A 27569-nucleotide genomic window follows, 5' to 3' on the forward strand; every position below is an offset into this window, starting at 1 on the left:
GTTGCTGGGGCAAAACAAAGTTACCATCTCCGGCTGGGATGTTGGACATTCCCTGATCGGTCACCTGCGTACCCAATGCAACATCTGCTCATGAAACCTTCTTCAGATACTGGCAGACTGAAACCTGCTGTGTACTTCTACATATGTGGCGAACATGGCGATAACTTCACATAAGAAGGGACGAGTGACATTTTTCTTATTCAAAACTAAACAGTCTAATAAACCTGTTTATGTTTGTTTGTGTTAAAGCGATCAGTATTGTCTTTATTTGTTTCTCTATTGATTAAAAAAGCACTGAATCACTTTACAGGTCCAGAGAGTCCAGTACAGACCACATCATAATAAAATGGTTATAACTACAGATGTATGAGGTATCTGTGAGTACACCTGTCAATGAGAGATCTGATACCATCATATATTCCAAAACAACCTGGTTGGAGGTAAATTATCACGTGTTGCTGGAAAGTGTAATGTTAAAAAAATGTCAGTGTTTTTCCAGCAATAACATTATTTTTATTTGTTAATCCAAACCAATACTTCAGTATCAATAAATATTTCAAGTATCAATAAATACTTCAGTATCAATAAATACTTCAGTATCAATAAATATTTCAAGTATCAGTAAATACTTCAAGGTAATAAAATATTTCAATAGTAATAAAGGCTTCATGATTTTCCATATTAAATATTCCCTCTTCATCGACATCATGATCCAGGAGAAGTGTGAGCTGGTGTCTGTATCTGCAGAGGATCTGCCCTCCGTCTGAGTTTCTATTATTATTCTGCTCTGTTTGGGGCATTTGGGACGATCTATGGACTGTCTATCGCGGGGCAGAGGTCTGGAGCTCAGCCAACAGTCCGCAGGTCGGGACTCAATCAACACGTAGCATCACGGTGACATGGCTGTCTCTGTGCTCTGCTCTCTGTCTGTCTGTAGCACCGTAACATCATAACTTTAACATCTTTATGAGACGTGAAAGGGACTTCACAAAACGTCTTCATTTGCCGTTCTGTGAATGAGAACAGTCCTCGCGTCTGTTCAGAACATATGTTCAGTGCAAACCTATCAACATCACTTAGGGTGTCATATGGACAACTGAACATGTTACTCTCAGACATTCCTGACGATGGCACATCACTTATTGTCATGGGAGACGACCATCTCTTCTGTCCTCTTTCAACCTCAAACAGGTCCCGCCCGCTCCTACACACAAAGCAGGCAATACTCTGGGCCCGGTTGTTCAAAGGTAATCTATTTGGATTAAAGCTATCGGATAGGATCAAATCTTGAAAACAGGTTGTTCAAAAGAAAAAAAGGATGACGTAATCGGATCAGGTAATCCAATCTTGGCTTTTATCCAGATAAAACCTCCAGTTTGTGTGGTTCAAAACTTTTAAGTAGGATTGGGATAACTTTAATCCAAAAAATCAGGATCACCCTATCCAAGCAGAGGGTAGGATTCAGGCTGGATTAGAGGAAAAAATGTAATACAACTTTTAAGTAGGTCAAACAAAACATTTTTACAATGATGTTGATACTTTAGACTTTTTTAATATTTTGCTCTTGAATTGCGGATTTGCTACCGTGACAGAGCAGATGAGGTAGATTTTAGGGTTGTGGAAAAAATAATGGATTCCATCCCCATAAAAACTTTTGCCAAATAGCTGTTAACATCAAACATAAAATATTCATAAAAAAGCAACTGTGTTGTTTTGTGTGGATTTTGGCGCAAGTTAAGATGGATTACCTGAGCCTGGATAGAAAAAAAGGTGGCCCTGGATCTTATTTAAACTCAGAACTGCCCCACAGCAAATCCGACTGTCACCCCCCTACATCTGTCAGATCACTTCTTCATTCAATTCACCGTCTCCTCACCGGAACCTCCCCAAACTCCTCCACAAATGGTGTCATACCTACCGAAACATCCGGTCCCTTACACCAACCTAGCTTTCTAATGGGGTCTTGGCTACCATGCCTCCTCATGAAGAATTCAACACACTCTCTGTAAATAAAGCCACAGACACACACTCCTCCTAACTAGCCTCCTATCTAAACAAACTCTGCCCTCTAGTGTCCAAAACCAGCTCGTAACACCCACCCCTAGTCCATGGCCTACTGAGGTGATCTGAGGTGAATCAGTCTGGCTTTAATCGGGGCCACTCTACCGAAACTGCACTACAGTCGGTAACGGAATTACTGCATCTGCTGGACAGTCCTCAGCTCTATCGCTGCATCTGTCAGCTGCCTTTGACACAGTGAACCACCAAACCCTCCTCTCTTCTCTCTCTGAGCTTGGTTTCTCAGGCTCTGCCCTCCTCTGGTTCATGTCCTACCTCTCAGGGAGATCTGTTAGAGTGTCTTGGAAAGGAGAAGTGATCAAACCCCAGAGCTTATCCACAGGGGCGCCTCAAGGGTCAGTGCTCGGTCCCCTTCTCTTTTCAATATATACACCTCGCTTTGTGCAATCATCCGCTCCCATGGTTTCTCATACCATTGCTATAAAGATGATACCCAGCTCTTCCCGTCCCTCCCACCAGACGACACTACACCCTTGACTCAGATCTTGTCATGCCTTGCTGATATCTCTAAATGGATGAAGAAACGCCACCTTCAGCTCAACCTATCCAAGACCGAGCTCCTTGTCAACTCAGCCAGTCCCTCCATGCAACCACAGATCAATATCCAGCTTGGACAAACTCATACCCACTAACTCTGCCTACATTTAAAGGACAAGGGACTTTCCTTTGAAGTTATCAAGGTTCACATCCAGCCATAGAAGGTCGCTGGTTTGAAAGAGGTTTCAAGGAAGCCATCTATGTTAAACTGGAAAAACCATCCCTTATCAGAGGTGGTGGCCTAAGACACCAACTATCACCCACTGACAATGCAGTGTTGAATTCTCTGCCCAAACAGCTGAGCTCACACTCACACTCAAAATCATGTGAGCCTAACAACCCATCAACACCAGAGAGGGTACTAACGACTCTCAGTGATACTAGGTTAACAGCTGAGGTTAACGACTCACCCTGATTACACATCTATTAGCATACTTCTTTAGCAATTAGCAACTTCAACCAAGTCCAGCTGCCTTTAGGATTAAGCTAAGCTTAGACAAGTTGAAGTAACATTTCTGTCTGTGTAGACTCTAGACGTTGGAGTTATTAAACAAAAGGTATGAAGTGTATGTTTTGGCGAAATGGAAGTTAATAGCGACATGTATGTTTCCAGTGAATAGTTTCCAGTGAGCAATATGCTGCCCTCATTTAGGGCGTGTTCACACCAGCCTTGTTAAGTCTGATTGAACTGAACCCTGGAGCGTTTGTCCCCTCTGTGCGATTCGTTTAGGTCAGTGTGAAAGCCTGAATCGAACTCTGGTACGGACCGAACAACCCGACCCTGGTCCACTAGAAAAGACCGGTCCCGGTCCGTTATCAAATTAACCACAGTCCGATTTCATCCTGGTGAGAACGTTAACAGACTTGCTGATTGGCCCTGACACTGGCAGAGTCAGACACGCAGCCAGGCAGCAGGATAAATAGAGGACAGACATGGGGGAGCAACGAGGAAATAGAAATATGGGCTGACCAAATAATTTAACAAATGCTTGTGGAAACAGAGGTAATCAAACTGTGGAACAATATCAGTTAAAAGTAAAAAAACCAAAAAATTAAAACAATAAAACATTTAAGTCCACGATCGTGTTCAAAAAATTGCAACTTTTTAACAATTTGGTCTTTGATTCGGACAAACCACTTTAGAGTAGTGATAAAGAGCTTTGACACATGATGCAATTATCATCACCTTAAGTTCAATATTAGAAAGATCAAAGAGCTTGTTGTGGATTACAAGAGGAAAAGGAGAAGCAGCAAAATGTACTTGGTTGCTCCTCGAGTCCAAGTAGACGTTTGTGCAAAATTTTAAGAAATTCCTTCAAAGGCATTCCTGAGATATCGTGTTCACAAGAATGGGATGGACATGAAATCACATTGACCTTGACTTTTAACCACCAAAATCTAATCAGATTATTCTTGAGTCCAAGAGGATGTTTATGCCAACTTTTATTAGAATTAGTGTAGGAATTCTGGAGTTATAAGGAACGTGTTTTGTGAGGTCACAGTGACCTTGACATTTGACCACCAACATCTAATCAGTTCATCCTTGACTCCAAGTGAACAGTTGTGCAAAATTTGAAGACATTCCCTCCAGGAATTCCTAAGATATCGTGTTCACAAGAATGGGATGGTGTTCACCAGAAAGAGAGGGATGGACGGACGGATGGACGGACAGACGGACAACCTGAAAACATAATGCCTCCGGCCACGGCTGTCGCCGGCACAGAGGCATAAAAATAATGCCCTGTGCACTGCCTGTCGGCACCTGTGTCCGATCGAAGCTGTTTGTTGGCTCTTACTGACTTTGTTCCTTCCTCTCTTCGTCTTGATTGTTGCTTGTGTTGTATTAAATCTCAGATGTACATTGCTTTGGACAAAAGCATCTACTAAATGAAATTGTAACTGTACTAACTGTATAACCTGTATGAATTGTACAGACTGTATGAAGTGTACGAAGTGTATGAACTTTACTAACTGTACGAAGTGTATGAACTTTACAAACTGTACGAAGTGTATGACCTGTACAAACTGTATGAACTTTACAAACTGTACGAAGTGTACGAAATGTATGAACTTTACTAACTGTACGAAATGTATGAACTTTACTAACTGTACGAAATGTATGAACTTTACTAACTGTATGAAGTTTACAAACTGTACGAAATGTATGAACTTTACTAACTGTATGAAGTTTACAAACTGTACGAAATGTATGAACTTAAACTGTATAAAGTTTACAAACTGTACGAAGTGTACGAAATGTATGAACTTTACAAACTGTACGAAGTGTATGAAGTTTACAAATTGTATGTGTATTAACTGTGCAAACCGTCAAGTGTCCAAACTATATGAACTGTAAAAACCGTAAACTGTACAAACTGTATAAATTGTACAAGCTGTATCAAGTGTACCCTAACCACTGGACGCTCTCTGCTCCAGTGACGACTGTCAGACTGTTAAAACACTTTACAACCAGATGATAAATAATTAGATGACTTCCTCCCATCACTACCTGTTGTGAGGCGGGACATTACACTAGCAGAGATACAGAGAGGCATCCTCTGTACAACCCTCCTGTAAATGCAGTGATTGAGGTGCGACCTGCTGATGCCATTGTTTTAAAAGCTTGTAAATAGTACTTATGTGGTTTTGTACGTTTGTTTCGATACGTTGATAATAACAGCTCCAGAGAACTGAGCTGCAGTGAGTCTCAGTTCACAGGGTTCAAAACATGAGTTGAGTTTTTTGGTGACCTTATAAAACAAACCACAAATAAAGAAAGTCAACAAAACAAACACAGAGTGAGAAAAAGAGAGGCAGGCTGAGCCAATGTGTGCACCCAGGTAGGTCCAGGTGTGTGTGTGTGTGTGCTCGCGTGTGTGAGCAGACTAAAGTTGTAAAGAGAAAAAAATAAAATAAATAAATAAAAAGAACAAAAAAAGGTTTAGAATAAAGAAATATGGTAGCAAATGTTTTCAGGCGGTAACATAGTTTTGTCATTGATGATATCATGGCAAGGGGCAGGGCTTACCTTTGTGGGCCAGGCAGCGGATGCTTTGTTTGCTTTGGACGTCCCAGAGTCGAACCGTCTCATCGTGTGACCCTGACAGAAGGAGAGTCCCGTCCATCGACACCGAGAGACATGTGACCAGGTTCCTGAGAGACGCATGAGAAAGGTTTGTAGGACGAAGTTTTTAGAGTGTAGTTTAGGGTGTAGATTGTAGAGTCTAGTTTGTAGAGTAGTTTGTAGGGTGTAGTTTGTAGGATGTAGTTTAAAGTGTAGATTGTAGAGTGTAGTTTAGAGTGTAGTTTGTAGCGTGTAGTTTGTAGGGTGTAGTTTGTAGGATGTAGTTTAGAGTGTAGATTGTAGAGTCTAGTTTGTAGAGTAGTTTGTAGGGTGTAGTTTGTAGGATGTGGTTTAAAGTGTAGATTGTAGAGTCTAGTTTGTAGAGTAGTTTGTAGGGTGTAGTTTGTAGGATGTAGTTTAGAGTGTAGATTGTAGAGTCTAGTTTGTAGAGTAGTTTGTAGGGTGTAGTTTGTAGGGTGTAGTTTAGAGTGTAGATTGTAGAGTGTAGTTTAGAGTGTAGTTTGTAGAGTGTAGTTTAGGGTGTAGATTGTAGAGTGTAGTTTAGAGTGTAGTTTGTAGGGTGTAGTTTGTAGAGTGTAGTTTGTAGGGTGTAGATTGTAGAGTGTAGTTTAGAGTGTAGTTTGTAGAGTGTAGTTTAGGGTGTAGATTGTAGAGTGTAGTTTGTAGAGTGTAGTTTAGAGTGTAGTTTGTAGGGTGTAGTTTGTAGAGTGTAGTTTAGGGTGTAGATTGTAGAGTAGTTTGTAGCGTGTAGTTTAGGGTGTAGTTTGTAGCGTGTAGTTTAGAGTGTAGTTTAGAGTGTAGTTTGTAGCGTGTAGTTTGTAGAGTGTAGTTTAGAGTGTAGTTAAGAGTGTAGTTTAAGGTGTAGTTTGTAGAGTTTAGTTCAGGGTGTAGTTTGTAGAGTGTAGTTTAGAGTGTAGTTTGTAGCGTGTAGTTTGTAGCATGTAGTTTGTAGCGTGTAGTTTGTAGAGTGTAGTTTAGGGGGTAATTTAGGGTGTAGTTTGTAGAGTTTAGTTCAGGGTGTAGTTTGTAGAGTGTAGTTTAGAGTGTAGTTTGTAGAGTGTAGTTTAGAGTGTAGTTTGTAGGGTGTAGTTTGTAGATTGTAGTTTAGAGTGTAGTTTGTAGAGTGTAGTTTAGGGTGTAGATTGTAGAGTGTAGTTTAGAGTGTAGTTTGTATGGTGTAGTTTAGAGTGTAGTTTGTAGCGTGTAGTTTAGAGTGTAGTTAAGAGTGTAGTTTAGGGTGCAGATTGTAGAGTGTAGTTTAAAGTGTAGTTTGTATGGTGTAGTTTAGAGTGTAGTTTGTAGCGTGTAGTTTAGAGTGTAGTTAAGAGTGTAGTTTAGAGTGTAGTTTGAAGAATGTAGTTTAGAGTGTAGTTTGTAGCGTGTAGTTTGTAGAGTGTAGTTTAGAGTGTAGTTTAGAGTGTAGTTAAGAGTGTAGTTTAGGGTGTAGTTTGTAGAGTTTAGTTCAGGGTGTAGTTTGTAGAGTGTAGTTTAGAGTGTAGTTTGTAGAGTGTAGTTAAGGGGGTAGTTTAGGGTGTAGTTCAGGGTGTAGTTTGTAGAGTGTAGTTTAGAGTGTAGTTAAGATGTAGTTTAGGGTGTAGTTTGTAGAGTGTAGTTTAGATGGTAGTTTGTAGAGTGTAGATTGTACAGTGTAGTTTAGAGTGTGGTTTGTAGAGTGTGGGTTCAGGGTTTAGATGGTGTTTGGAGTCAGCTGAGAATCCAGAGGTATTACATGTGGGGAGGTTATATGGATAAGGAGAACTACTTTGGGGTAGAAATAAATAGTTTTAATAAGTAGAGAAAGTCTCGGATATGAGGAGTGGTCAAACTCGCGCCGTTGCCCGGACGCCCTCCCCCCCGGGGAAGGAGAGACCCTTTAAATGAGAGGTGACAACTTCTCTCGTTCTCTTGCTTCTTCCCTTTTTGTGCTACACCCTTCGTCCCGGCCGCTGACGAGCGCCTCCCCCTTCCTCCGTAACTTCTTTCCTTTCCCCTTTTTTAAGTTTTGCCCGCGAGTAGGCCCAGAACCTGCGTACACTCTGCCGTGCTGAAGACCTCGTGTGTCCATATTGCTCCAGTATTAGATCTGACTGCTCAAAATACAGACTCTAGTTCTCCCGGTGCTCAAGCCCCGGCGCTCGGACAAAATCTCAGTCCCAAGCCCAGAAGACGCATTCAGCCTCCATCCGGCTCAGGCCGCAACGCGGGACTGACCGGCACGTCATCATCTAGAGAGACCGAACCGGCCGTGCGGCGCCGCTCTGAGGGAACCCGGGTACAAGCCCGGCATCCGAAGCTCCGAACCACGCCGACCTGACGCTCTCCACACGCCTCATCTGCAACGCGGTTGACCCTCCTCACCCTCCGAGTAGGTCTAACTTTGGTTTACTGTATATTGGGGTTGATGCTTTAGTCACAGATTTGTTAGGAAGGTTAGCATAAGGTTTTGGGCGATATACCTCCTAATATCTCAGCTGCTACACTTCACTCCTTTGAACAGGTTTCAATCCATCTTTCATCATATTCATCCTGTTATAATCATTTCACGTTCATCACCATATTTAGTTCTCATGTATGTTTAGTAGTATTAGTCAATAAATTCTCAATTTATAAAGTACTGATTCAAGTGTCTTTGTGTGTGTGAAGTACTAAGCCTCTGTACACCGCGAAACGAACTCAATTCTAGACTGTAGCAACCTTCAGATTATGAGACTGAATCAAAATAATTAGGTAACTAATTATATGTTTTCCCTGTTTTGTCAAAATTGGGTGGTGCCCCGTTAAACACCTATGATAGGTTAAGTCTTTTAATCAACGTTAAAGTAACTTCTCGTCAATATAGAGTGCAGGCATTCTATGACGAGTCTAATTAATTATTAAATAATTAATCGACTGATTTACGCTACAAGTTTGTAGAGTGTAGAATGAAGTCTGGTGAATAATATCTGTGAGTGAGGATGAATAAAGAATTATTATATCCTAGTTATCCTGTCATAAATTAAAAGTTATTTTCTGTTGAAACAAGGGCTGTCAAAGTTAACGCGTTAATAACGAGTTAATGCACGTTCCCATCAATGCCACTAATTATTTTAACGCACGATTAACGCACGCGCGTTCTATCATTTTGACCCTCCGCCCCCCCGTAGTTGGCGGCTGCATCGCTTCCTGATTTCTCAATGTTGTGGATAGCATGCAGAAACAAACCTCGGTGAGCAGAAATAGAAAAAGAATCCTAACCCTAACCCTTTGATCGCTACGTCACTAATAACTACCCTCGTGCACACGCGGCTCACGTGCTGTGAGAACTGAATTGTGAGATAACATATTTAACTTTTGTGACTTAATGAAACAGACTGCTGATGAAGACAGACAACACAGCAGACAGAGAGACAGACAGGAAGAGGGGGCGGGGCCAGCAGCTGTGCAGAGAGCAGAGGTGCAGGTGTGTTGGGGGACTGAAGCAACAGTCTACATGTGATGTGCTTCTCACACAAATCACTGATATATGTGATGATCGCCATGTTCTGCTTTCAGCATATGTTCTGAGCGTGCAGAACCTTTGAGGTTATTCTGTAGAATATTCTGGACAGTATTTCTCATTGTTTTGAAATGTTGCAGTAATAATAAACATACATTAGCATAAAGGAAGCATATTTGTCCATTCGCATGTTGATAAGAGGATTCAAAACAAATTATCTCTTTAAGGTACATTTACAACAGGTAAAAAATGTGCGATTAATCACGAGTTAACTATGGACAACCATGCGATTAATCGCAATTAAATACTTTAATCGATTGACAGCCCTAGTTGAAACTGTTCAGGTTTTTTTTCTTTGTTTTAAAGTAAACACCTGTTGTGGTCTCACCTGTGTCCTTTGAAGACCTGGTTCCCGTCATTGTCGGATGTGAAGGACTTCTCCCGACTGAGACTCTGCAGATGAAACACACTGATTCAAACAGTGAAACTTTATCGACACAAGCAGCAGCTCAGCCTCATTAGTTTTTAATCGACTCTGTGCATCTCTAAAGTCGTTAAATTTTACAGATGACACATCTGATCCACAGAGTCTGCAGAGTCAAAGCATCAGAATTAGACTCTGTTTCTGCAGCAGACAATCAATAATGATTAATAATAATCAATTATCCAGTTTCAATCAGGCTATGCTGTATTATGAGAAGGAGGGTAACTGCAGGTACTACTACAGCATGTGATTTAGAAAAGGTCTCTATGATCCAAACGCTCTGACAGATTAGTGAGAATGAATGTTGATTTATTTTAACCAGACAAAGAAAAGACTGAACACACGCCACGATGAATCTGCTGTTTGAGGACAAACAGTCTTCAGTCGGCTCCAAGCGCCCTCACAGCAACAATAACTGTAGTACAGGTAGGACAATAACTGTAGTACAGGTACTACAGTAAGTGTAGTACAGGTAGGACAATAAGTGTAGTAGAGAGTCGACAGATTTAACGTCCTCACAGACTGAACACAGGCTCATCATGCGGGGGGGGGGGGTGTTTACGCTCCCTGGTTTGTTTGCAGGATTAACTCGGTGAAGCTTAAAAATGTAAATCCGCTGTGAAAAGACCCGACACAGTGTCAAGCCAGAGAGAAGAAAAGACAGAGACGATGGAGGTGAATGAATAAAGCACGACTCTCCAGGATTCATCCACATAGTCACACGTCTCTTCACTTTAACAAAATGATCTGTCGATATGTCACTTTAAATGTGAAGTGTGAAGTGTCTGTTGCTGGCTCTTAATGAGGTCATTAATCAAACTGTTTCACATGTTCACCGTTTTACTGTTTACTACGTTTCATTCTCCTGAAATGAAGGGTTACAGACAGACTGCACTCTCTCAGATTAACACATTCATTTTAAGATTATTACCTAGGATGTAGTCTGTAGGTCATAGGATCTGGTATGTAGGGAGTAGGCTGAAGGGCGTAGGGTGTAGGTAATAGGTTGTAGGATCTAGTACAGGGGTCTCAAACCCTGCTCCTGGAGAGCTATCTTCCTGCATGTTTTAGGTTTCTCTGTACTCTAACACACCTGAATTGATCTGCTCGTTATCAATCAACTGAAGCGTCTCAGGGGATTGATAATGAGCCAAACATTCAAATCAGGTGTGTTAGAGTGCGGAGGAAACATGCAGGAAGGTAGCTCTCTAGGAGCAGGGTTGGAGACCCCTGATCTAGTATGTAGGGTGTAGGTAATAGGATGTAGTTGTAAGATGTAGGATTTTGGGTGTGGAGGAAATTGAAGACTGACACTCACCTGGCTGCACAGAGACACCTGGAAAATGTTGCCGTCGCTGCCTCCACAGAACAGGAAGTACTCACTAGGGTCAAAAGTCACAGACATGATCTCAACGTCAAACAGGACAGACAGGAGCAGCTCACCTGAGGACAGCTCCCACACCTGGACAGAAGAACACAGAGACATCTCAGTGACTCAAAGATTAAAGATGGCTGCCAGAGAACACAGAGGTCAAAACATCAGATCTTTGTCATCAGGTGAATTCAAGGTGTCATTTAGTGTTAAACTATTATTTTCTTTCCACTGCAGGAATCAGACTGTGACCTGGTTCTGCTCAGAACCGTGTGAGTCTTTGAGGTTCTTTTTTTACAAACCAGAACATTCACGCGTACATCTTAACAGTTATGTTTATATCATTATAGACCGCGGAGCCCTCCACCATCTTCACATCGTGAGTGTGGCAGCCATCCCCTCTCATGCTTTTGTTCGTCATCTGTGATGTGAAAATAAAATAATCTATTCTGCAAATATTCAGTTCTAAAATCTCAGAGCACCGAAAAAGCGTCTTTGCTGCTGTCAGAAAGGACAGAGCAAAGCAGGAAGTGACGTCAAAGTGACTGTCAGTGAAGTGATGATTATCACAGATTAATATTAGAACGAGTCTTCAGCTGAGCAGAGCGTCAGAGCCGCCTGCAGACTGCTTTGAGATTTGTGGTAATTTAGAGACTCGGGTTGTAAAGTGTGCGGTCGTGTTGCTCCTGCATCGCTGTCTGAAACAAAAGCACTGATGTTTTTCATGTTAAAGTAATTTGAACAGCTGTAGAGAGGGTTTGTACTAATAACAGGAAATGATTTGTCTCTGTTGCCAGATGACCATTGACCTCTGCACCCCCCTCAGTGTAATAGAGCTTCTGGCTCTGCAGAGCACAGACTGCGTTTCTGTTCCAGACTCCACTTAAAAACTTGATGATTTAGGTGTGAGCTTCAGCGATGCCTTGGCTCGACCATCTGTTATAATGTCACAGCCAGCTGACTTGTCACTACGCTGACTTCGCCTCTTTTGATTTATGTCGGATTTTACCTATATTAATTATCACTCCTGTTAATGTTGCTTAAAAGGCCTACATAAACCATGTGAACCATTTGGAATTCACATGGCCACACACTGAGGGTAAAAATAAAACTTTGGAATGCTTCAACCTACAGACATGGTTTAGGGCTCTCATGAAAGGTGACTTCTGACACAGTTATAACTATTGAAGCATAAACAACTTTTTAGTGCACTTTCACCCTTTTAAAACTAAACTTGTGCATATAAAAGTGCTATGGATGTAAAAGGAGTTCATATAAAAGTAACACAGAAAACTATTTACACATCTACATGCACACACATTTACACATCTATTTACAAAATCGACTTTTTACAGGAACATGGAGGTCACTGGAACGGCCCCTCACTGGTGCCTTTGCATGGCACTACCTGCACTTCACAGGTTGTTGACAACATGCCCGTCGACACTGTGGCGTCTTTTAGTACACTCCTCCATGGCCTCTTCCAGAGTATTCTTGCTCTTTGAAGTCCTTTTCGCCATTTTCAAGCTAAAAACACTAAAAATCAACGTGTCTACAGTCCAAAACAACGAGTCTCCTTGGTTACGCAGCTAACGTGCACAGATGCAGCCGGTTCTGGATGCACACGTTTCCCTTTACGCTCAGACTTCCTGGTTTTGCATGGAGAGTTACTCAATCACACTTCTATTGGTTGCTATCGGGCGGCTCTGCTGCCGTAAAAGAGGGGCAGGCACTTTCCTTCAACGCTGACTCTTGTTGGCTATCGTAGGCTGAGAACCAGTAATGGAAGCTCCTATTGGTTCAAATGACACCTCTATAGAAAGGGAAGGAGCTCGCCTCCATTTTGATACTGGAACAGAGCGGGACTTCAACAGGAATATTAAGTTATTACAGTAAATAGACGGCTGTTGAGTAACGACGAATGGCGATTGATGGAATAATGCTTTTGGACTAAATACTTTACTGGATTATATCATCTGGACCTTTAGCAATGTACCAGGAGTGAATTTATTGGTCAGTTACGTCAATTTTGATGGCATTGATTGCACCCGGTGTGGCGATTGTATCTATTAATGGTTTATATCAATCGAATCTGGAGAATCTTAGCTTTCCCATGATATGGCACGAGTGACGACATAAATTTATCATCATAGCTGCTATGCAAGTGTTGCAGTGACTGCCATGATGGCCCCAAGGACAGGCTGTACAGTGACAACGGGTTAAAAACTGATCTGAGGACGAGAGGAAACGCTAACTGTTCAAAAATATGAAATCTGATCAGAGGTGATCTATCCATCACAGCATCTGATTCTTTATTGAAGCTGCAGTGAATCCTGTTTTTAACCTCATACACTGTGAAAAACTACATACTGTATGTTTAACTCGTCTTCGTCACCATGTTAACTCGTCTGCTGTGCTAACTCGTCTGCCGTTAACTCGTCTGCCGTTAACTCGTCTGCTGTTTTAACTCGTCTGCTGTTAACTCGTCTGCCGTTAACTCGTCTGCTGTGTTAACTCGTCTACTGTGTTAACTCGTCTGCCGTTAACTCGTCTGCTGTGTTAACTCGTCTGCCGTTAACTCGTCTGCTGTGTTAACTCGTCTGCTGTGTTAACTCGTCTACTGTGTTAACTCGTCTGCCATTAACTCGTCTACTGTTTTAACTCGTCTGCCGTTAACTCGTCTGCCGTTAACTCGTCTGCCGTTAACTCGTCTGCTGTGTTAACTCGTCTACTGTTTTAACTCGTCTGCCGTTAACTCGTCTGCTGTGTTAACTCGTCTACTGTTTTAACTCGTCTGCTGTTAACTCGTCTACTGTTTTAACTCGTCTGCCGTTAACTCGTCTGCCGTTAACTCGTCTGCTGTGTTAACTCGTCTACTGTTTTAACTCGTCTGCTGTGTTAACTCGTCTGCCATTAACTCGTCTACTGTTTTAACTCGTCTGCCATTAACTCGTCTGCCGTTAACTCGTCTGCCGTTAACTCGTCTGCTGTGTTAACTCGTCTGCTGTGTTAACTCGTCTGCTGTGTTAACTCGTCTGCCATTAACTCGTCTACTGTTTTAACTCGTCTTCCTCACCATGTTAACTCGTCTGCCATTAACTCGTCTACTGTTTTAACTCGTCTTCATCACCATGTTAACTCGTCTGCCATTAACTCGTCTGCCGTTAACTCGTCTGCTGTTAACTCGTCTGCTGTGTTAACTCGTCTGCCGTTAACTCGTCTGCTGTGTTAACTCGTCTACTGTTTTAACTCGTCTACTGTTTTAACTCGTCTACTGTTTTAACTCGTCTGCCGTTAACTCGTCTGCCGTTAACTCGTCTGCTGTGTTAACTCGTCTGCTGTGTTAACTCGTCTACTGTTTTAACTCGTCTGCCGTTAACTCGTCTGCTGTGTTAACTCGTCTACTGTTTTAACTCGTCTGCTGTTAACTCGTCTACTGTTTTAACTCGTCTGCCGTTAACTCGTCTGCCGTTAACTCGTCTGCTGTGTTAACTCGTCTACTGTTTTAACTCGTCTGCTGTGTTAACTCGTCTGCCATTAACTCGTCTACTGTTTTAACTCGTCTGCCATTAACTCGTCTGCCGTTAACTCGTCTGCCGTTAACTCGTCTGCTGTGTTAACTCGTCTGCTGTGTTAACTCGTCTGCCATTAACTCGTCTACTGTTTTAACTCGTCTTCCTCACCATGTTAACTCGTCTGCCATTAACTCGTCTACTGTTTTAACTCGTCTTCATCACCATGTTAACTCGTCTGCCATTAACTCGTCTGCCGTTAACTCGTCTGCTGTTAACTCGTCTGCTGTGTTAACTCGTCTGCCGTTAACTCGTCTGCTGTGTTAACTCGTCTGCTGTTAACTCGTCTGCCATTAACTCGTCTACTGTTTTAACTCGTCTTCATCACCATGTTAACTCGTCTGCTGTGCTAACTCGTCTGCCGTTAACTCGTCTGCTGTTAACTCGTCTGCTGTTAACTCGTCTACTGTTTTAACTCGTCTGCTGTTAACTCGTCTGCCGTTAACTCGTCTGCCATTAACTCGTCTGCCTTTAACTCGTCTTCATCACCATGTTAACTCGTCTGCCGTTAACTCGTCTGCCGTGTTAACTCGTCTGCCGTGTTAACTCGTCTGCCGTGTTAACTCGTCTGCTGTGTTAACTCGTCTGCCGTTGTCTGCCGTTCTGTCGCCAGGACTATCTGCATTTCCAGGCAGCGGCTTCATCACCGTGTTAACTCGTCTACTGTTTTAACTCGTCTGCTGTGTTAACTCGTCTGCTGTGTTAACTCGTCTGCTGTTGTCTGCCGTTAACTCGTCTGCCGTATTAACTTGTCTGCCGTGTTAACTCGTCTGCCGTTAACTCGTCTGCCGTTAACTCGTCTGCTGTGTTAACTCGTCTGCCATTAACTCGTCTACTGTTTTAACTCGTCTGCTGTGTTAACTCGTCTGCTGTGTTAACTCGTCTGCCATTAACTCGTCTGCCATTAACTCGTCTACTGTTTTAACTCGTCTTCATCACCATGTTAACTCGTCTGCTGTGTTAACTCGTCTGCCGTTAACTCGTCTGCCGTTAACTCGTCTGCTGTGTTAACTCGTCTGCTGTTGTCTGCCGTTAACTCGTCTGCCGTATCAACTTGTCTGCCGTGTTAACTCGTCTGCCGTTGTCTGCCGTTCTGTCGCCAGGACTATCTGCATTTCCAGGCAGCAGCTTCATAACAATAACAGTCTGAGTGAGGTCGATGTTGGCCATCTTGGATCTAACCCTAGTGACATCACAATTTGACCTCTGTGACATCAGTTTATTCTGTCAGACCCTTTGAAGACTAAAGACCAGAATCACTGCTTAAAATCTAAATACACAAAGTACACAGACAGTACACAGACAGTACACAGACAGTACACAAAGTACACAGAGAGTACACATAAGGTACACAGACAGTACACATAAGGTACACAGACAGTACACAGACAGTACACAAATAGTACACAAATACACAGACAGTACACATAAGGCACACAGACAGTACACAAATTACACAGACAGTACACAAATTACACAGACAGTACACAGACTGTACACAAAGTACACAGACAGTACACAAAGTACACAGACAGTACACAAAGTACACAGACAGTACACAGACAGTACACAGACTGTACACAGACAGTACACATAAGGTACACAGACAGTACACATAAGGTACACAAAGTACACAGACAGTACACAAATAGTACACAAATACACACAGACAGTACACATAAGGTACACAGACAGTACACAAATAGTACACAAATACACACAGACAGTACACAAATACACACAGACAGTACACAGACAGTACACACAGACAGTACACAAATACACACAGACAGTACACAGACAGTACACACAGACAGTACACAGACAGTACACAAATTACACAGACTGTACACAAAGTACACAGACAGTACACAAAGTACACAGACAGTACACAAAGTACACAGACAGTACACATAAGGTACACAGACAGTACACAAATAGTACACAGACAGTACACAAATAGTACAAATAGACAGTACACAAATTATACAGACAGTACGCAAAGAACACATAAAGTACACATAGTAAACATGAAGTACACATAGTATAAAGTACACATAAAGAACACAAGGTACACAGACAGTACACATAAGGTACACAGACAGTACACAAATACACACAGACAGTACACAAATACACACAGACAGTACACATAAGGACACAGACAGTACACAAATTACACAGACTGTACACAACGTACACAGACAGTACACATAAGGTACACAGACAGTACACAAATAGTACACAGACAGTACACAAATAGTACACAAATACACAGACAGTACGCAAAGAATACATAAAGTAAACATAAAGTACACATAGTATAAAGTACACATAAAGTAAACACAAAGTACACATAAAGAACACAAGGTACACAAAGTACACATAAAGTAAACATAAAGAACACAAGGTACACATAAAGTACACATAGTAAACATAAAGTGCACATAGGATTAAGTACACGTAAAGAACACATAGTACACATAAAGAACACAAAGTACACATAAAGTACACATAAAGTACACATAAAGTACACAAAGTACACAGATATAGTACAAAGAGGAGCAGAAACCTGAATCTGAACTGATTCTATTAATAGAAGCCGAAACTCTGAGTTTAATAAAGTTTTTTAAAGAGACGACAGCTTCTGTCCCCACAGGGCAACCAACCAATCAGACGACAGACACCAAAGACGAGCAGCGAACACTCTGAGCCTCTGGGAGGATTTATCAGCACCCGCACTAATTCACTTCGTGTTCAGTAACACCGTGAAAACATGAAGACGAGTTTTATCTCTACGTCCTCTCTTTCATTTAATCCACATTTCACTTTCTGACAGAAACTCTCAGCTGTTTTTTAACAGACCGGAAACTGAGCTGAAGATCAACTGAAACACAGAAACATTAAACCAAACCTCATTAAGAAAACTTCTTATTCTAAGACGACCAGCAGCCAGGCTTAAAGTTTCAGGGTGAACATTTTGTTGTTTATGATAAATGTTAATATTTCTATATTTATACATGCTTTATTTATGTATTACACATTTATTTATTTTTATATTGTTACTATCTGAGCAGGACATTTTGTTTCTTTTGTTCAAAGTGTGTGTGTGTGTGTGTTTTTCTACATCATGATTGTTCTTTGTTTCCTGTTTATATAAAACAGAAAGTGTTCCTGAGACGCCCCCTGCTGGGCATCTTAGGAAACTGTCAGTAAAATGCAGCAGATTGTATTTTACCAGGAAACAGGAATTTGAAGTCTTTCTGTCTGTCTCTCTTGCTGTGTCCTAAATGTAGTATGTAGTATGCAAAATATGCTCCTCAATATTACATACTACCGCCGCACGCAGTATACAGTAAAAAAGTACGCAGTATATAGTATGTAGTATAGTATGTAGTATATAGTACAGCATTTAGAACACAGCCACAGTCCTTCTATCCGTCTGTCTGCCTGTCTCTCTATCTTTCTGACTGTTACCTGTCTCACCTAGACCAGGTGTTCATGTTTGTTCTCGTATTACAACATAAAGTAAACTTTAAACCAAAACTGCCCTACTGTCTGTTAAAACATCTTTGATCTGTTAGTTTGGTTTCAATAGAAACATCTTAGTCTGCTCATATTTATACTGCTTCTATTACCTGTGCAGGTGTTACAAACCTTACCTGTGCAGGTGCTTTAAAGTCTCACCTTGACAGTCTGGTCTAAGGAGGCGGTGGCGATTCTGGCCTGAGCTCCCATCAGGCCACAGTGCAGGTCTGTGATTGGTAGAGAGTGACGAGACAGGATATGACGTGGCTCAGGGGTGTGGCTTAAATCCAGCTGGATCACACTAAAACACACAGATAGTTTCTACATTCAGAACCTCATCAGGAAACAGGCGATTTTAGTTTCAGTAGTTTTAGGATGAATTTTCAATGATACTACATAGGGCTGGGCGGTATGACCTAAAATTCATATCACGTTATAAATCGAATCCCTTCACGGTAACGGTATATATCGCGGTATAAATTTAAGGGTGAGAATTATAATAAAGAGCAAAGATATAATGTAATTTTTAGAGCATTTATTGTGCAGAAAGCAGAACTCAAAACTCAAAATTAAACCCAGCTCTTTATGGTGCGAAATAGTGCAAACGAACACAAATAACATATAACAGAAGTACAAAAGAATGTTTTCCCTATGCAAAACAGTTTCAACCAAAAAACTACAAACAAAAGCAATTTCTCAATTCTTCAATAATATAAAAATAAAGTGGATATTGTAAACAGTACTTCAAGTAAGAGAAGTTTCCTATAAAGGCAAATGGCAAAAACAGTGAAAAGGTTCTGTAATCCAAAATAGTGCAAAAGTTAATCCTTCTGCTATTGCCTCACCCGTATGGTCATCAGGGAAATACGAAGTCTGCAAGCACCTGCTGGCCAGTTTCCACTCATCGGTAATGTAATGAATCGTGAGGCTGATATAAGGCTCCGGGGTGCGACTTGACCACAAGTCCGTAGTAGTTGCGTAGTATTTTAATTCACGGAGGTCTTTCTCAACTTTCTCTCGGAGCTGGCCATACAGTTTGGGCATTTCTGTGTCGTTAAAATACTTGCGGCTCGGAGGTTTGTAACGTGGATCCAGGGTTTTAATCATCTCTTTAAACCCGCTGCGCTCCACTGTGCAGAAAGGGACCATGTCTTTGCACAAGTACGTTGTGATGGCTCTTGTTATGTCACTCCATCGCTTGCTCTTTCTCTCATAAGCCGTACTCTTTGAAAAAGCTTGAGCAATGGAGGTCTGCTGCTGGGTAGCGGGGGAAACTTTTTTGCTTCCTCCCGTGTTGGTTGACCGAGCAGGTGTTTGAGCCGAGCGCAGCCTCTGGCTCTCTGCATACTCGAGCACATGCTTCGTCTTCAGATGGTAAAATAAATTGCTCGTATTAGCTTTGTTTGCCGTCACCGCCACTCGGCACATCTTGCAAAGTATTGGTTCAGATTTAAAAGATCGGATGTTGAAAAGAAAACAAGTCCAAATCACGGACGTAGCACCGTTTCCAGTCCACAGCCAGACTACACTCAGTCCACAGCCAGTCTACACTCAGTCCGCAGCCAGTCTACAGCCAGTCTACAGCCAGTCTACACTCAGTCCACAGCCAGTCCACAGCCAGTCTACACTCAGTCCGCAGCCAGTCTACAGCCAGTCTACAGCCAGTCTACACTCAGTCCACAGCCAGTCCACAGCCAGTCTACACTCAGTCCGCAGCCAGTCTACAGCCAGTCTACAGCCAGTCTACACTCAGTCTACAGCCAGTCTACAGCCAGTCTACACTCAGTCTACAGCCAGTCTACAGCCAGTCTACACTCAGTCCGCAGCCAGTCCACAGCCAGTCTACAGCCAGACTACACTCAGTCCACAGCCAGTCTACACTCAGTCCACAGCCAGTCTACAGCCAGTCCGCAGCCAGTCTACACTCAGTCCACAGCCAGACTACACTCAGTCCACAGCCAGTCTACACTCAGTCCACAGCCAGTCTACACTCAGTCCACAGCCAGTCTACAGCCAGACTACACTCAGTCCGCAGCCAGTCTACACTCAGTCCGCAGCCAGTCTACAGCCAGTCCGCAGCCAGTCTACAGCCAGTCCGCAGCCAGACTACACTCAGTCCACAGCCAGTCTACACTCAGTCCACAGCCAGTCTACAGCCAGTCTACAGCCAGACTACACTCAGTCCACAGCCAGTCTACAGCCAGTCTACACTCAGTCCACAGCCAGTCTACAGCCAGTCTACAGCCAGACTACACTCAGTCCACAGCCAGTCCACAGCCAATCTACAGCCAGTCTACACTCAGTCTACAGCCAGTCCACAGCCAGTCTACAGCCAGTCTACAGCCAGTCTACAGCCAGTCTACAGCCAGTCCACAGCCAGTCCACAGCCAGACTACACTCAGTCCACAGCTAGTCTACACTCAGTCCACAGCCAGTCTACAGCCAGACTACACTCAGTCCACAGCCAGTCTACACTCAGTCCACAGCCAGTCTACACTCATACTTGGCTGGCAGGAGAACAGAACCCATGATGGCAATCGCTGTGTTTATGTAACCCGGTAGGGAAATGGATGGGGCACCGAGAGGATGATGGGCAAAAAAATGGTATGTTTCCAAGCTCCAAGGTGAGTAGGGATGCCGTGGCTCCTGTATTTACAAGGAGGGGTAGAGTCAAAGTCCCCACAGTCACCTTACATATTTTTAATTTCACACTTTTGGAGGTGACATTGTGGATAATTGTTGTTTGTTACTGTTTATGTTGGCGGGCCTGTCCGGCCGGGGCTGAGCGGGAGACTTTAAAAAAGTAATTAAGATTACCACAACTTCTGCAGGCCTGGCCTCTTGCTGGGCAGCGGGGCGCTAGTTCTGTGTGATGGTGAGCCACAATTTCCACAAGGCTGGTGTGGGCGGGGCCGAGGCTGTGACACAACCTGTATGCGCTCCGTGTTTACCTTGGAGCCAGAGGGAGGGGGTTGTCACGTGTGGAGGCTGTGGCTTGACAGTGGTTTGAGATGAGCAGCACAGTCTGTGGCAGATTCAACTATTCGTATTGTGGCGAAGGTCTGAGCGTTCTGAAAACGCGCTGTACCTCCGTGCCCAGGCAGTGTTTCAGGATAGCCTTTATCATAGCTACGCTCAGGTCTGTAATTCCCAATGTGGTTAAGTATGTTTCGAAAGATTCTATCCATTTACTCCATGGCACCAGGGGCTCGCCCGGTAGAGCGAGGAAGGGAGAGGGATGAAGGGCAAATTCAGCCATCTTCGTTGGCAAATGTGGTTAGAAAAGACGAGCAGGACAACTCATTATGTGAACATGAAGGTAACTTTACTGTGTCTCTAAATGAGCCTCGCACATGGAATCTCCCAGAAAGCACACTGAATGCACACAACTACAACAATGCTTCGTAAAAACAGGCGACTATCAACAGGTGTCGTAAAATAGTATTATCTCAACAATGCAATATCGCATGGATGTAACAATGTGGTTTACCCATTTTTAATGTCCAAGTACGTGATGCAGTATTTTCTGTGCAACCCAGCACACCGGTGCTGCTTGGTTAAACCTTTGACAAGAGTCCAACTGATTTATCGGTCAGCCAATTTTATCGGCCGATATTAGCATTTCGCAGATATTTCGATATTCCAACACGTGGTCCAACTAGAGATGTTTCGGTCCTGAACGATTCGTTCAAAAAGAACAAATCTTTTCAGTGAACGGAATGATCTGTTCACTTCCATGCATCAAATTCGTTACTTTCGTTCACTTGGCTCCGCTCGCAGCTCCCCAGTGCCTCACTTCGTCTTTTAGAAAACCAGACTGATTGATGTTAGCACGAGCCAATTGCCTTTTAGAGGAGGGCTGTTTGTATCAAATCTAATGTATCAAATGACCATCATCGGTTAGGACAACGACTGAACGTATCGCTTGACCGAATGTCTCTCTCTCTCGCTCTCGTTCACTGAACGAAGCGACCCGATTAGGTGCATCTGTGCATACAAGTCAATTCACAGATGTGTAAACCACTGACAGATGAACACAAACTAAACTATGTTTATTTATTTAGAAATTATAATGTCAGAAGGTTTTGTAATGGGCAAGTTGGGCCAAGTTGGGCCAAGCAGACCAGTGAATGCAACGGGAGCCGTCATCGTTCATGAACGAGTGAGAGTGAGGGAGAAGTGACAACAGAACTGCGTCTGACTGAGCCTTTTAAAGGAGCGCTGTATATAACACAAAGGTATTAGATATTAATTGGTTTAAAAAATGCGAAAAAACATAATTGTTTTGGTATCGTTCGTTAATTGTTTTTCATACAGCAGTGTTGGGGGAGACTGATTAAATATATTACATCCTCAGGCCCTGTGATATATGAGGAGCCTCATTCACCTGCATTAAACTTTAAAAACATATAATAAAAACGGTGATGCAGACTCGCAGCGCTGAGAGGGAGAGAGCATCTGCACAGAGGGAGGGAGGGAGCGGGTCAGCGCGGACTGAAGTGATGACATGATATAAAAGTTTGATCATGAAGCCTGATCATCTACAGCTCTAAAATATATGTAGTGCACAGCAGACTGCAGTCTCTGTTGACAGACAGACAGACAGACAGACAGACAGACAGGTCTGAACACAGGTCCACGTTATTAAACGTCTGTGTTCTCCCCGCGCTGCGTTATAAACTATGATGAACTGATCGCAGGTTACAGCTCCTGCTCGTGTCATTCCAGCATGTGGAGAGACGTACTTTATTTTTTATAGTAATTGTGTGCGGAAAATAAAGACAGAACCTTATTGTGGCAACAAATCAAGATCAGTCATTGTTAGTCTATTCTATTATTATATATATTATTGATCACATGATCCTGAGTGCGATCTCACCTGTTTAGGCAGATGATTTAACACTGCATTGTAATTGGGAGATCGGTGGTGTCTAGTCCATTGCCTCTGTTAAGGGATGATTTTCTCATATTAGAAGCTTATTAAAATTACAATGACCTGGATTACTGAGAACCTTCACACTAGCAAATACAGTCTGAGCGCCGAGGAGGAGCGAATGACCGGGTCATCTCTCGGTCGTGAACGAACGAAATGAGTCCCAACAGGTCAGACATTCTGATCCTCGACCACGACAAACTAAGGCGGTGGGGGTCTATCTTACACACATCAGCAGTTCACATATGTTTACAGCACTGATGAACACAAACACAATTTTGTGTTGTTATATTGTGATGATTGAACAAGAAGACCAGTAATGCAATGGGAGCCGTATCGTTCATGAACGAGTGAGAGTGGGTGAGTTACTGTTAAACCGGAAATGTCACTGAACGACCTGGTGAACGAATGTAATGAACGAATCTTTCAGCTGAACGAGATCCGAAGATCCGGGTCACTGAAGTGAACGAGAGCTGACATCTCTATGTCCAAGCCGCAACCTCTCTACTAAAATAGAGCTGGAGTCAAGAAATGTAACGGCCTCCTCACTCGTGGTTACGACTATAAACTAACACAAAGATGACAATTACCAACATATGCAACATATGTGTCTGTTCCAAACAGACACATTAAAAACACTAACAAAATATGTTTTTGCATTTTGGAACATAAATAACAAACTTAACAACTTAAACTACTCAGTCAGCACGAGGCGGCAGGCATGATGGGAAATGAGGACGTCCCTGTCGCTGCCAGAGTGCGCGTCACAGCTGAGCAGAGCAGCACACACAGCGAAGGGAAGCATCAGGAAGCATCATCTTTCCCATACAGAGCGAAACATTGTGAGCAACAAACTCATGTTGAAATCACAGTAATCAGCCAAAGCTTGCTTTCAGAGCACCGCTGTTTCTACCCTCTGAGCATCTAAACTGTGCAGACGAGATCCCGTGTGTACAGTCGGGCTCTCATTTCTTGCCAGTTGCAGTATTCTTCTTGACACTGTTGCTCCTCTTAAAGCCATGCGTCCCAAACCCAAATTTTGAGTCATGGCTAAATGACATTACTCGTGCTGCTCGGCGCGAGTGCAGGAAAGCAAAACACAGGTATAAAAAAGACGAGTTTCATGTGTCTCATGATCTCCTGAAGGAAAGCTGGAGGAGATATCAGAACATTTCCAAAAGATGTTATAAACTGTGTGTTCTCTTTAAAACAATGATTCTATTCTTAATACTCCCCAAACCACCAAAAAAATGTCTCCACTTTCCTGTTGACAAGATTTCTATAATTAGAGGCCACATCTCGACCCCTCTTCTGACCCCTCCATAGCTGTGCCTTGCTCTGCTGTTTTTGACCAGCTTGAGCCCGTGTCCCTCTCTTCTCTCCGAAAAAATCTTCCTGTCCCACTGACGTTGTCCCGCCCCGCCTCCTTAAAGAGGCCTGGGAGACTTTTGGATCTGAAGTCCAAAAAATAATTAACAGTCTTGTCTCATGCGTTGTACCATCTTATGTTACCTCTGATTATAACCCTCATTTGGACTCCTCCTCGAAGCTTCAGTTCATGTCAAACACTTCAGAGAGAGATGTACTCTTACTATTACAGTCTTTTCTACATCTACAATACAAGCATTACCTGGACAAACTCCACACCAGGGCCAGGTTGTCTTTTCCTCCAGAAACAAAATGGCTGCTGTCGTCTGTGAACTTCAGACAGGTGACATCCTGATAATGACGACTGAGGACGGACAGCAGCTTGCCTGTAGACACCTGAACCAATCAGAGGACAGACATTAAAAAGGTATTTGACTGGCCAACACAAAGCCCTGATCTGTCAGATTAAAAAGACAGACAACCCGAGAATTACAAACACCTGGAAGGTTCCCCTGAACGTCTGATTAAAGAGAAGCAATGGAAGACAATTCAACAAATACTAACAGAGTGTAATCACACATTTGACAGAAGATCTGTTTTAGTCAGTAAAAGCTGAAAAAAAAGGAACATGTTGTCTGTTACTTTGAAAAAGGTGGACTCACCTCCCACAGGTAAACAGCCTCAGTGACGGCTGCAGCGAGGAAGAGTCCGCTGGGTGAGGCAGTCAGACAGGTGACGACACCTGGACACACAATCTTGTGCTGCAGCTGATCCTGAGACAAACAGGAAGTCACAAGAACTTTAATACAGAGCCGAATGGGTAGACAGCAGCTCAGTCTGTAGGGTCTTGGGACCAAGAATTGGGGCTGGCAGCTGGAGAGGTGCCAGTTCCTTTCCTGAGCTCTGTCGAGGTGCCTTTGAGCAAGGCATCGAATCCCCCACCGCTCGGGGACGCATGTCGAGTCCGGTTGGTGCACGTGTGAATCTGTATTTGCAGCATGTTTGTAATAAGGGAGTGCAAACATTGAATTGAAACGATACTTTCCCATAATGTGCATCTACTACAGTTCTATATAATAATATACTATATATTTTAAACAGATACCAGAGTTTTACATATATTTTAATTTACTGTGAACATATGGGTAATTTATGTTATTATGATTTAAATAACCATGACCTCCATTCCAAAATACAAGCTTAAAATACAGAAAAATAAAAGAAAGACACACACACACACACACACACACACACACACACACACACACAGCCTGTGTGTAACGATGTGCTGCAGAAAAACTACACTTTCATTCACATTATTTAAATGTTCTTTGGTTTCTGGTCTCAAACTTGGCTGCAAATTAAAAAAAGATTAGCCACCGAGCAGCACCGTACAAGTTGAAATTTAACTGCACAACTTTGCTTGGTTCTCCATCTGCTTTCAACCGAAACTCACAATAGAGGCTGGCCGCTGAATGTATTACAACAGATCAGTTTTAACCATGTGCCGATTTTAGCAGCAGACCCGGCTGGGTGGTAATAAACCTTACATTGTGTTTAGACATGAGTATTTATGCGTCACGGCCAGCGGCGTGCGTACATTTTGTGATTTTCTTAAAGGGGTCTGGTAATGTTTTGATTCTCTCAGTCCGGGGTGATTCGTGGCTTTCCCGCCACCTTTCTCGGGAGTAAACTGTGTGTTAGTGAGCTGATAAACTGCAGGTGTGTTGTTCTGTGTTCGCTGGTGTCCAGGTGTCTCCTGCTGTGCTCAGGTGGGACACTTACCTTCCTCTGGATCTCCCAAACGTTGATGAAGTTCTTGCCCAGCTGCGCGGACAGCAGGTAGCCCCCGCTGAGGAAGGTCAGTGCCCGGGCGGAGCTGTTCCCACCCCGGTACGACAGCAGGCTGGAGCCGCTGTGCAGGTCGAACACGGTGCTGTTCCACAGCTGAGAACCGGAGTCACTGCTCACTATCACCTCGAGAGGAGCCGCCATGTTGGCTCCACCACAATACTACACACGCGGGAGTGCGGCGGTATGTTACGTAATTTCCTGAACCAGATGCATTGTGGTAGATGTAGGAGCAGATGCAGACACACACAAACACACACACACACAACGAAAAATTAACTGTACGTGAAGAAAGAAAAAAAAAGTCAGGTATCTGTTTGCTCTACTGAAGCATCTATGTGTGTGTGTGTGTGTGTGTGTGTGTGTGTGTGTGTGTGTGTGTGTGTGTGTGTGTGTGTGTGTGTGTGTGTTACCTGCTAAGGTGTGTCTGCTGCTGTCAGCTTCATGTCTCATAAATTAACAGCCTGGGAATAAACTGGTTCAGTGTGTGTTTGAACACCGTGAATGTACTGCAGGTACAAGCAGCTGTAATAGGAGTAGTGGTAGTATCAATAGTCATAGTAGTGACAGTGGTAACATTAGTAGTATTGGTTGCAGTAACAGTAATAGTATGTGGTTAATGTACGGTACTGTGCAAATGTTTTAGGCAGGTGTTAAAAATGCTGTAAACTCAGAATGCTTTCAGAAATGGAAGTGTTCATAGTTTATTTCCATCAATGAACAAAATGCAGTGAATGAACAGAAGAGAAATCTAAATCAGATCAATATCTGGTGTGACCACCCTTTGCCTTCTAAACAGCATCAGTTCTTCTCGGTACACTTGCACACAGTTTCTGAAGGAACTCGGCTGGTAGGTTGTTCCAAACATGTTGGAGAACTAACCACAGATCTTCTGTGGATGTAGGCTTCCTCAGATCCTTCTGTCTCTTCATGTAATCCCAGACAGACTCCATGATGTTGAGATCAGGGCTCTGTGGGGGCCATACCATCACTTCCAGGACTTCTTGTTCTTCTTCACCCTGAAGATAGTTCTTAATGACACTGGCTGCATGTTTGGGGTCGTTGTCCTGCTGCAGAATACATGTGGGGCCAATCATACGCCTCCCTGATGGTATTGCATGATGGATAAGTATCTGCCTGTATTTCTCAGCATTGAGGACACCATTAATCCTGACCAAATCTCCGACTCCATTTGCAGAAATGCAGCCCCAAACCTGCAAGGAACCTCCAGCATGCTTCACTGCTGCCTGCAGACACTCATTATCGTAGCGCTCTCCAGCCCATC

At 43.0% G+C, this 27569-nt stretch overlaps 1 protein-coding gene across 1 annotated transcript in view; it reads right to left on the minus strand.

The window, feature by feature from the left end:
* Positions 1–26431, minus strand: part of wdr18 (WD repeat domain 18) — a 43051-nt gene extending 16620 nt beyond the window's left edge. Inside the window, exons 1-7 of the mRNA XM_069679213.1 lie at positions 26219–26431; positions 25096–25206; positions 24696–24829; positions 18292–18433; positions 10979–11122; positions 9565–9629; positions 5645–5769 (exon numbers count right to left, since the gene is read on the minus strand). Coding sequence (XP_069535314.1) covers positions 5645–5769; positions 9565–9629; positions 10979–11122; positions 18292–18433; positions 24696–24829; positions 25096–25206; positions 26219–26428 — 931 coding nt within the window. The 5' untranslated portion in view covers positions 26429–26431. The remainder of the gene's footprint in view (positions 1–5644; positions 5770–9564; positions 9630–10978; positions 11123–18291; positions 18434–24695; positions 24830–25095; positions 25207–26218) is intronic.
* Positions 26432–27569: the final 1138 nt, after the last annotated feature.

Source organism: Semicossyphus pulcher, unplaced genomic scaffold (assembly GCF_022749685.1).
Source record: "Semicossyphus pulcher isolate SPU_LCO1_2020_fin unplaced genomic scaffold, fSemPul1.0.p SCAF_37, whole genome shotgun sequence".
NCBI classification, from domain to species: Eukaryota; Metazoa; Chordata; class Actinopteri; order Labriformes; family Labridae; genus Semicossyphus; species Semicossyphus pulcher.